The sequence below is a fragment of the Terrapene carolina genome, unplaced genomic scaffold (genome assembly GCF_002925995.2).
Source record: "Terrapene carolina triunguis isolate 2854851 unplaced genomic scaffold, T_m_triunguis-2.0 Scaffold402, whole genome shotgun sequence".
NCBI lineage: Eukaryota > Metazoa > Chordata > Testudines > Emydidae > Terrapene > Terrapene triunguis.
This window is the reverse complement of record NW_020664753.1, coordinates 3,313,826-3,325,897: the sequence shown is the minus strand read 5'-3', so window position 1 is coordinate 3,325,897 and position 12,072 is coordinate 3,313,826. Positions and strand designations below refer to the sequence as shown.

The 12,072-nt window shown below is 46.3% G+C and overlaps 1 protein-coding gene across 1 annotated transcript in view; it reads right to left on the bottom strand.

Moving 5' to 3' along the window:
* Positions 1-5,941, bottom strand: part of LOC112118856 (cytochrome P450 2H2-like) — a 17,665-nt gene extending 11,724 nt beyond the window's left edge. The window contains exons 1-2 of the mRNA XM_029912972.1: positions 5,740-5,941; positions 3,638-3,792 (exon numbers count right to left, since the gene is read on the bottom strand). Coding sequence (XP_029768832.1) covers positions 3,638-3,792; positions 5,740-5,924 — 340 coding nt within the window. The 5' untranslated portion in view covers positions 5,925-5,941. The remainder of the gene's footprint in view (positions 1-3,637; positions 3,793-5,739) is intronic.
* Between the last annotated feature and the right edge of the window lie 6,131 nt (positions 5,942-12,072).

Sequence of the window (12,072 nt, the reverse complement as noted above, 5' to 3'; positions counted from 1 at the left end):
CCCCCACTCTTGTACCCTAAAGTTCAAAGTGGGGATACAGCCTTGACGGGGGGGTTAGTTTGTTTTCTGCTGCTGAAAGTTAACAGGAAAACCGCAGCACTCAACGGGCTTTGCTTGGTATGTGGGAAAGGAGGGCGCAGAAGCTGAAAGACAATGGCTTACCATGGCTGCATGCAAGCCGAATTCTGTTGCCCGGACCTGTGTCTGTGATCTCTAGCAGCAAAGCCACAGGCACTCAATATTAAGAGTCAAAATTACATGTGCTATGTAATGTGAATAGTGTTGGTCACCGTGAAAGAGTATAAGCATTGTTCTGCAAAATGTATCTTTTTAAAAAATTCTCTCATTTTTTCCCTCCCTCCTGCAGCTGCAAATTCTTCAAGCCTCCCTCCTCCATCCCGAAGGCTAGCACAGATAAGGCATCGGAAGAAGAAGACGCGAGACGAGATGTTTGCAGAAATCATGCAATCCACCCGCAGTGACAGAGCTAATCTGAATGAGTGGAAGGACACGGTTTCAAAGTATAGGAAAGAAGCCAGTGAACGTGAGGACAGGAGGGACCAACGTGAGGACATGAGGGACCAACGTGAGGACAGGAGGGACCAACGTGAGGACAGGAGGGACGCTCGAGATGAGAGGTGGCGGCAGGAAGATCAGAGGAGTCGGAAAGCAACGCTGGGGCTACTGCGAGAGCAAACAGACATGCTCCGGCGTCTGGTGGAGCTTCAGGAATGGCAGCAGGATTACAGGGTGCCGCTACAGCCCCTGTATAACTCCCCTCCCCCCTCACCATGTTCCATATCCTCCTCACCCAGACGTGTAAGAACGCGGGGGGGGGAGGCTCCGTACACCTTCCCATTCCACCCCAGTGGACAGCCCAAGCAAAAGGCTGTCATTTTTTTAACCATTTCTTAATGGCCTTTTCCTTCCCTCCTCCCAAACCCCACCCGGGATCCCTCCCTCTTTTTATAATCTATGAATAAAGAATAAATTATTTTTAAACGATAGTGACTTTATTTGGTTTGAAAGCAAGCTGGGAGAAGGGGGAGGGTGGGTTACTTACAGAGAATGAGTCAATAAAGGGGGCTGGTTTTCATGAAGGAGAAACAAACAGAAATTTCACACTGTAGCTTGGCCAGTCATGAAACTGGTTTTCAAAGCTTCTCTGATGCACACTGCTTCCTGGTGTGCTCTTCTAATCGCCCTGGTGTCTGGCTGCGCGTAATCAGCAGCCAGGCGATTTGGATCAGCCTCCCACTCTGCCATAAAGGTCTCCCCCTTACTTTCACAGAGATTGTGGAGCACACAGCAAGCAGAAATAACAATGGGGAGATTTCTTTGGCTGAGGTCAGAGCGAGTCAGTAGCGATCGCCAGCGACCTTTTAAACGGCCAAATGCACATTCTACCACCATTCTGCACTTGCTCAGCCTGTAGTTAAACAGCTCCTGACTCCTGTCCAGGCTGCCTGTGTATGGCTTCATGAGTCATGGCATTAAGGGGTAGGCTGGGTCCCCAAGAATAACTATTGGCATTTCAACATCCCCAACGGTTATTTTCTGGTCCGGGAAGTAAGTCCCTTGCTGCAGCCCTTTAAACAGAATAGTGTTCCTGAAGACGCGAGCATCATGAACCCTTCCCGGCCAGCCCGCGTTGATGTTGGTGAAACGTCCCTTGTGATCCACCAGTGCTTGCAGCACCATTGAAAAGTACCCCTTGCGGTTTACGTACTGGCTGCCCTGGTGCTCCGGTGCCAAGATAGGGATATGGGTTCCATCTATCGCCCCACCACAGTTAGGGAATCCCATTGCAGCAAAGCCATCCACTATGACCTGCACATTTCCCAGAGTCACTACCTTTCGTAGCAGCACCTCAATGATTGCTTTGGCTACTTGCATCACAGCAGCCCCCACAGTAGATTTGCCCACTCCAAATTGATTCCCGACTGACCGGTAGCTGTCTGGCGTTGCAAGCTTCCACAGGGCTATCGCCACTCGCTTCTCAACTGTGAGGGCTGCTCTCATCTTGGTATTCTGGCGTTTCAGGGCAGGGGACAGCAAGTCACAAAGTTCCATGAAAGTGCCCTTACGCATGCGAAAGTTCCGCAGCCACTGGGAATCATCCCACACCTGCAACACTATGTGGTCCCACCAGTCTGTGCTTGTTTCCCTTGCCCAGAATCGGCGTTCCATGGATAGAATCTGCCCCATTAACAACATGATCTCCAAAGCACCAGGGCCCGTGGTTTGAGAGAATTCTGTGTCCGTGTCCGTGTCCATGTCCTCATCACGCTGGTCGCTGCGCTCCCGCCGCCGCCGCCTCCTCGCCTCGTTTTTCTGGTCCTGGCTCAGCATAAACTCCACGAGAACGCACGAGGTGTTTACAATGTTCATGACTGCTGTCTGGAGCTGAGCGGGCTCCATGCTTGCCGTGGTATGGAGTCTGCAGTGTTCACCCAGGAAAAAAGGCGCGAAATGGTTGTCTGCCGTTCGTTGCTTTCATGCAGGGAGGGAGGGGTGAGGCTGTACCCAGAACCACCTGCGACAATGTTTTGGTCCCATCAGGCACTGGGATCTCAACCCAGAATTCCAATGGGCAGGGGAGACTGCGGGAACTATGGGATAGCTATGGGATAGCTACCCACAGTGCAACGCTCCAGAAATCGACGCTAGCCCCGGTACATGGACGCACACCGCCGAATTAATGTGGGTAAAAACCGAATTAATGTGCTTAGTGTGGCCGCATACAATCGAATTTATACAATCTGTTTCCCAAATTCGAATTATCTAAATTCGGATTAATCCCGTAGTGTAGACGTACCCTTAGACAAATCCTCAGTATCAGACAGATAGAAAAGAAAAGAAAAAAAAGGGAAGAACTCTGGAGGAAGATTAAACAAAAACTGATGGGACAGGAAATTCTAGAACGAAAATGCAGATGGCTAGAACATACATGGACAAAAGACTTGAATAATATAATAAGACCGGCGTTGGACTGGAACCCCCATGGCAAGAGGCAATAAGGTAGACCATGAGTAACATGAAAATGCACAATAGAAGCAGAATTGTTAGTTATCAAATTGACATTGGAAGTAACTAAGGCTGCAGTAGGAGACTGGCAAAGATGGAAGGCCCTATGTTCCACAAGGAATGAAGAGGAATAAGATAAGAAAGAAAGAGTATCATTTATGAAGCACTGTACATTTACACCGTGATTTCAAACATTCCTATGGAGCCCATCACTATAGAATGTAGGTGCCAAACATGTATCAGACATCTAGCAGAGGGGAAAAAAATGAGAAGCAGCAAACTGTAGACATAGGTGTCTTTTTAACCCAGCACACTGGAACTAACCCACTCTAATATGGCTCAGTGTTTGCATCTACACATTCTAGACAAACATTTTCCATCTGCTCATTGATCACAGATCAGAGGGGAGAAAATGTGAGAAAGAAAGACAGAAATGGTCATCTCTGGAACTTTTCACACATCTTTTCCCATTATATTAACACAGGTTGTTATATGTGCTGTTAATGGCTTAAGTAATAAGACGTTTGAACCAAACAATTAATATAATGAAAAACAGAAAGACAAGAGTCTTTGACTCCTCAGTTTCCAACGGACATGAAACAATCCCTACCATGTGTGTTTCTGAGTCTTTCCACCAGAAAACGGGTTTCCTCCTGGATACGCTCCTCAATGCTTTTCTTCCCCATCCCAAAATTTCTCAGATTAGTGAGGGCAAATCGGCGGAGCTGCTTCCACCGCTCCCCGTTGCTGAAAACAATACCTGAAAACAGGACGAGAACAGGAATGAAAGGAGGGAGATCCAGACTCAGTTTGCCTATTTGACAAATACCCAAATATTGGTGAGTCAAAGGTTCAGCTTCAACATCACTGATATTGTGCCTGTTTTCTACTAGGGAGATGATAATACCACTACATTGCAATTACTGTTCGCAGCATTGCTGTCGCCATGTTGGACTCTGGATATGGCAGAGACAAGGTAGGTGAGGTAATATCTTTTATTGGATCAACTTATGTTGGTGGAAGGGACAAGCTTTTGAGCTTCACCGAGCTCTTCCTCAGGTCTGCAGCAGTTAATTAGCGCGTCCAAGCTAAAAACAAGGTGGGACAGACTGCAAAAGAGTTTCACACTTAAAGAGACACTGTTTTTATGGCCCATTACAATATTTGTAAGACAGACTGGTGACTACTTACCCACTCCTGCAGAGGTGTTAATTGACCATTATAGGCCACTTCATTTTCAGTGGTTTCCCACAATGTGCCCAAGTTACAAGCTGTAGCGAAGCAAAACTCACCACTGCGGCGCCTCCAGGGAATTAACTTGTCCAGCCTTTGGAGCGCCCTCTGCAGGCCAATGTCCCGCTTGTCTCTGGCCCCCATGTCCCTCCCGGACCCTGGTGCCCCTTTAGCTTGGGTGCTGCCTCCTGGCAGTACCCCCACTCTCTGGGCTCCCCTCCCAGGGGAATTCCCACCCTCTATCCCCACCTTGCCTCAGTGCCAGTCACCATCTAGCCCCTGCTCACTGGGGCGGACTGCAGTCTATACCACTCATCAGGGGGGTTTGAACCAGCGGACCTCCCGCAGGCACGCCGCCAAAGGCCGCCTGACTGCCGCCTTCACAGCAACTGGCAGGCCGCCCCTCGCAGCTTGCCGCCCCAGGCACGCGCTTGCTGCACTGGTGCCTGGAGCCGCCCCATGGAACCATTCATGTCAGTGAACCAGTGGTGTTACCCAGGGTTTTCAGAACCCAAAAATGTGGTAACTTAACTGTTTCACTCCAGGCAGCATCAAGAATGAATCAATGAGATAAATCGGATAAATGATTGATATAAGCATGCTCTCATCTAAATCTCCGATTTATGAGCTATTAAGCACACAGAGACATAAGCAATAGGTTTGGAACATGTCAGTTGATTTTATAATGACAAGAGAGATTTTTCCCTTCATTTTACTCCTGTTGGTCTGCAGAGCCAAAGACAGAGAAAAGCGAGATTCTGTTTCCCCTTTTACATCACCAGAGGAATTACTGTCCATATTCCAATTGATTACACCTGTGCAAATCAACAGACAAACACATCTGTATCTCAGGGCATGATGAGAAGAGAATGAAGGTGAACAGCTGTAACTGGGGGTAGAATTTGTCCTGTACAATCCTCATTATTTGTGATGATTTGCCAGAAGGAAAGTATCAAACCTGTCTCTCCAATCCCAGGTTGTGTTTGCAGAGCTCGCTAAAATGCCAGAACATGCAGCACTACAACGTCATTTCTTCAAAGCTGAGCTGCAATTTCTGCCTTACCATCATTTTGTGATGCAGGCAAATATCATTAGAGCAATTTTACAGATGGAAAAATTAAGGAACAAAGCGGTTAAGTGACATGGCCAAGAGCACACCTGGAGTCTGTAGCAGAGGTAGGTACAGACCCCCAAGGCTCACCACTGCCATTTCCTTACATAACCCACTAGAGCACTGTCCCCACACTGTGATCACTTGTACCCATTGCAGTGCAGCTGCGGGGGGCATTCTGGATTAACTGTGAATAAGATCCCCTCTAATATGAGCAGTACATTATCCTGAACAGTTTACATCTAGCCTCCAAGCTTGATTGTTTAGTGAAATAAGAAGTCAGAAATTTGAGATGAGTGATATGGAATTGCTGCCAGGCTCTGCTTAATGCCTGCCTACAACCCAGCAACTGATACCGTGAAAACACCCTTACCTCCTCTACACGTTGGGGCAAGTTCTTTGTTTTCAGCTGCAGCATGTTCCCTATGATGGGAAAAGCAACAGGGCCAGGAGGCAGCTTCCCACTTCCAGACATCTTTCTCCATGCCGAAAGGAAAAGAAGGCAAGAGACACAAATCACCAGGAAAACAGTTGTTGCTCCCAGAGGTTCCATTGCAGAGTGCAGCAATTATTCTGAGTTCCAATAGGGGTTTACTTTGTACTTCAGACTCTTCACTTTTTGTACTGTACACAGCAAAAGCGGGTGCAAGCAATTAGCCAATAGGAGCTCTGAGTTCCCCTGAGTTAATGAGATAAGCTCTGGACTAACAAAGGTGATTGGAGTTGTCAAACTAGGAATGAACTCCTTTGAACCTTTATTAATATCTCATCTCCATTTGCCATTGTGTACTCACTGACAGAGCATGACAATTAATCCTTAACTGAATCTCTGTAAAACTGCCCAAACTATCATGAAATCATCCTCTCTCTGCACTCATATTGTTAAATGTTTCTCATAGACTTGGTGCTGGCTAGATCATTTTACACATATAATATTTCCTTTTCATGTTGCTATCCAGGATTTAGCATATGGATCGGTGAGCAGCAGACACTTAAGAAAAACACCAAGCTGAATGTTTGATAAATATTTAAACTGAATCCTGAACCTTTTTGGAGATTTCACAAAGTCTTGTTAAACTTTAAAAAATGTTGTGACCCTCCCCTCCCCCTTATATTGAACCTGTACAACTCTTGGTTTCAAACTGAAACATTAAGGCCTGGTCTACACTAGGAGTTTATGTCGAATTTAGCGCCGTTACATCGAATTAACTCTGCACCCGTCCACACCACGAAGCTATTTAGTTCGACATAGAGGTCTCTTAAATTCGATTTCTGTACTCCTCCCCAACGAGGGGAGTAGCGCTAAATTTGACATGGCCATGTCGAATTAGGCTAGGTGTGGATGGAAATCGACGCTAATAGCTCCGGGAGCTATCCCACAGTGCACCACTCTGTTGACGCTCTGGACAGCAGTCCAAGCTCGGATGCTCTGACCAGCCACACAGGAAAAGCCCCGGGAAAATTTGAATTCCCTTTCTTGTCTGGGCAGTTTGAATCTCATTTCCTGTTTGGACATCGTGGCGAGCTCAGCAGCACTGGCAACGATGCAGAGCTCTCCAGCAGAGATGGCCGTGCAATCGCAGACTAGAAAGAGGGCCCCAGCATGGACTGATCAGGAAGTCTTGGATGCCACAAGTACTCCTGTTCTTTTTGCAGATACAGACTAACACGGCTGCTACTCTAACACCTCAAGAGAGAGATCTTGAGTCATTGTGAATAGGTCTCTGAAAACATCTGCTCAATGTGCAGCGGCAGTCAAAAATGTGAATAGAATGTTAGGAACCATTAGGAAAGGGACAGATAACAAGACAGAAAATATCATAATGCCTCTCTATAAATCTATGGTATCCCCACATCTTGAATACTGTGTGCGGATCTGGTCACCTCATCTCAAAAAAGATTATTGGAACCGGAGAAGGTACAGAGAAGGGCAACAAAAATGATTAGGGGGTTGGAACAGATTCTGTACGAGGAGAGATTAAAAAGACTGGGACTGTACATCTTGGAAAAGAGACAACTAAGGGTGGATATGATAGAGGTCTAATAAAATGTTGATTGGTGTGGAGAAAGTGAATAAGGAAGTGTTATTTACTCCTTTAAACAACACAAGAACTAGGGACACCCAATGAAATTAATAGGCAGCAGGTTTAAAACAAACAAAAGGAAGTACTTCACATAACGCACAGTAAACCTGTGGAACTCATTGCCAGGGGATGGTGTACAGGCCCAAACTATAATAGGGTTAAAAAAGAACTAGATATGTTAATGGAGGATAGGTCCATCCATGGCTATTAGTCAGGATGGGCAGGGATGCAATCCCATGCTCTGAGTGTGACAATGTTCCTAGCCTCTGTTTGCCAGAAGCTGGGAGTGGACAACAGGGGATGGATCACTCGAAGATCACCTGCTCTGTTCATTCTCTCTGAAGCACCTGGTATTGCCTACTGTCAGAAGACAGGATACTGAGCTAGATGGACCATTGGTCTAACCCAGGATGGCCGTTCTTATGTTCTTATGATCCCTCAAGTCTTGGGAGTGGGAATATCTTGCTGTATTATCTCCTGATTCTTCTAAATTTACATATAAAATTAAAATATGGCTTCAAATGGTGTTTGTGTGTGCATGTATATATTTTTCTTTATATAGGAATTAGATATAGTGCTCCTCTCATCTAATTTCTAAGTTATTATCTGCCAAAAACCCTAAGAGTTTTCATGTGTCTAAATAGCTCTTAGAATCACAGTTAAAGTTGCCCCCTGTACATATCTGAAATGGCGCCCCGTCCCCAGGACCTAACATTTTGTGAGTGTGTGTGTATGTTTGTGTGAGAGACTGTTACCTTCTATTTCTGGGTGTAACCCCCTTGGGGTTTAGAGAGCATGGCCCCTTTAAATCTTTTTCCTAGGGGGCAGAGGGAGAGTGAGAAAAAAGAAGGGAAACTTCAGGCGGTGGCTCTGGAGCTGGGAGGGAGGGAGAGGCAGCAGCCCGCAGGCCCTCGCAAAGGAAGCAGAGAGAACCTGCCTAAAGCCTGGGAAGGACAGGGCGGCCGATTGGGGACACCCCAGGACAGAAGCCAGGAGGAGCACTGTGCCAGGGAGGAATCGCCTGAGAAGGACAGGCCGGATCTGGACCCAGTATCATAGCTGCCCAGAGCTGCATGGGGCTGTGACTCTGCATTGGGAACAAGGAGGGAGGTTGCTAGATAGTTAAGTGCGGAGGTGGTCGCTCTGTGTGGCTTTGCAGAGAGCGGCAGAAGAGGGCACCAGAGGGGTTTGTTGGGGGAAAGTTCACTGGCGCCGAAGACGACCAGGAGCACCCAAGACTCACCACTGGACTGGAACTTTGCTCAGGACTTCTGAACTCTGTTTGCAGACACATTGCTCGGTGTCTGCCCTTCCAGACTGTGCTACCACTGGGCCCGTGGGGCCTTGGTTTGGATGCAACCCTGTTTTACTGCTCCCCCTATATTTCCCCTTGTTGTATTTCTCCTCTCATCCCTCTGTAAATAAATATTTCCCTCTCTTATATCCATTATACTTTTCCTGTGGGTGGGTGTGTTCACTCTGGGGGGTGTGGAACAGGTGCCCCTGGGGTGGAAGGAATTTCTCCTGCTGCATTCCTGTGCGCGCCATCTCTTGGGCAGAGCTGCCTGCAGAGCAGACTCCATCTTGGCCACTAGGGCGCTAAAGTTACATGGGTATTTCAGAAGAATCAGGAGTCCAAATTTTACGGTGGTGCTGGCTGTCCCTGTTCCAGCGACAAATAAGTCTACCGTGCTTTGTACCAAACATTCCACATTAAATTCTGACTGGACATTCTTGTGCTCCTGAAAAAAGATTTGGTGAAGATCTTTCAGTTTTCACTGTTAAGCTGTAGGATATATTCTTATAAGCCAAAAAAGTGTCATCTTCTATCCAATAGGTGACCCACCTGTCATCATTATAAAAATCTGACACAAATGGCCCATAGCATCTGAGATTACAGCAGCATTACTGCAGTGCCTTGGGTCTTTTCTGTGCAATACAATGATTTTTACTTTACACGAAGTAGAAGAACAGAGCTTGACCATTATAATTTACATTCCTTGGGCACAGACCATGTCTCTCCTTCAGGCCTTCTCCAAAGCTATGTACTCTGTTTTGCCTCCACCACAGTAATGGGGAAGGGCTGCTGCCCTCACATACCTCTCCCATTATGATGAGGAAAGCATCGATGAAGTCTCAAGGGTAGTTGGGATCCAAAGACTCTTTGTGCATCTTCACTCTCTCCAGAACAAATCTTCTGAACTCCTCAACATTTTTAAATATCCCCCAGGGAGGCCCAGGCATGTAATCCATGAGAGTTGGGAAAAAATTGCACAGCTATAAAGATTGAAAGAAAAACACAGGTTGATTTATCTGGACACAACAGATAATCATAGTGTTCACTCAAATGACTCAACTACAGCAGTACAATACAAAATTTCTGTGGCACTTTCTTATCAAAATGGATTCAACAGAATGTTACAAACTCCATTAAGTCAGACTACCGAACATACACAAATTCCTCACAAAAACCGCACTGACGTTCAGTTATATCAGCTAAGATACATGCCATTTTTTCCAACATAACACACATCCTTTTCTTGAAAAACAACACTCAAGTCCCCAACCTTAGCTCTAACCACAGATTTTCTTAGGCAGCTATAAACCATTATAGATTTTAAAAGGAAAATACACCTTAGACTTCCTGAGGTGGCAGTTAAAGGGTCAAATTATCTGCTGGTGTAACTACATTTATTTTGACTGAACTATGCCAGCAGAGAGTTTGGCCCTTCATTGTGCATTTTGTGAGATTTCCAGGAATGGGGTGCATGTGTGGTGGCTGGCTGTGAACTGGAAGTGAAAGGAAGTTTGCTTTGGAGGTGAGGAATGTGATCACATTCACCTATCACATTGCAAAACTGCTAGGGCATGTTTTGATGTTGCTGTGGATATCAGTGTTTTTATTGGTGATTTCCTTGATTTTTACCAATTGTGTTTAAAGAGAATGTCCTCAAGCAAACTTAATACTGAGCTAATGACGTGTTTTGTGCGGGAATATAAAAAATACATAGAAACAAGTTTGAGGCTGGGTTTGGTAGCAGCAGCAGCTTAACGAGGAGAATGAGACCATTATGGGAATCCAAAATAACACTTGTTTAGGGAAAATTAATAGTTAAAGAAAGAAATCTCTGTCCCCTCCCCCAGTACAAAGGAGAAGAATAGAATAAACCCCTGAACACACCGCTGTCCAGGGGGAGCGCTGGAGCTTGCCATTCTCCTCTATGAGATTAACTAAAGTCACAAACTTCTTATCTTCATAGTCAAACCGGTCCCCAAAGATGATGGCGCAGATGATGTTGGAGACGGCGTGGGTGAGGAAGAGGGTGGGGTCAAAGGGCCGCCCTGGAGCAAAACAAAACTATAAAGAGTCAGTTTTAATTCAGTGTCTTCACCGTCAACATCAGAGTCACTGGCAGCACGGGGACGTTGTGGATCTCCCACCCCAGGGCAAGGTGGGGCTGACAGCAATATTCCCTGGGGAGGGTGGGTTAGGGCTGCCCCAATCCCCCCTTTTACTTCTCACATGCTAAATTAAACAGTTACCACTTTTTTTTCTTGGCAATCAGTTTAACTCTGTCTGCTCTGCTGCTCTCTGCCTGGCACACTCTGGTCTGACCAGGGGCCATCAGTGCCTCTCTGAGTGACACCTGCCTGTCTGACTTGGGGCCCATTTTACAGAAAGGATCCCAACCCTTTCACAACAGGATCCTGCTCAGACGACTCTGCCTGAACCACTGTGTGTGTTGTTGTAGCATCATCACTAACTCTAAGAGCGCAGCAATCTCCCCTTGGCACTGCCAGCCCCGGCCGTGCAGCGTAAATACACTGTTGTCGTGCTAGGGAAGGAATAAAGGCTCCCAGCACAACAGCAGGGGGGATGGGTCTGCTTTCTGCCTTTGGAGTGCGCTAAGCAGGCCCCACAGCTCAGCTAACACAGCTGGAGAGGCTGAATTTCCCACTGGCTAATGAGTGACATCTTAGCTTCCGTTTCAGGTTCTTCCTTTCTCATAAGCACAAGGAACACACAGGGCTGATCACTGAGAGCTAACCTGGGGCTGCAGCATCAGAGGGACCAGCACAACATTCCTGGGAATTATTGGCCTCACTGATCCTGGTGCCTGTCCACATGCAAGATGACAAGCTACTGCTGCTCTCAGTTACTCCATTAACTCAGATGTCTGTGCAGTTGCATAGGGAATCTTAATTCTAGCATTTCCTAACTTCTGAGTGCTTGACTTTACAACCTCAATAACGTTCCTTTCAAGTGTTTTTTTTCCCTGTGTAATCAAATAACTATACTGAAGGTTCACTTCATGCAGAAATAAGATAAAAGACTTCCTGAAAAGAACTTCTTGGCGCTTCCATATTTATTTCTTCCTCACTACTAAAGAATCTTAAAAACTGAGACACCTAAGTAAAACAATAATACAAATAATCTTTCACTGCTTATGGGATAAACCTAGTTAGTGAGGACAGGGGAGGAAGAGGATAGGACTTTGTGGTTTGTTCTGACTCTCTTTGCCTCTCCAGTCCTGCTCTCTTGGCTGTATTCTGGGCCTTGTAGGGTAGATTGGCCTGGCCGTTTCCTCTCATAAACCTGTAGTGAGATGCTAGGAA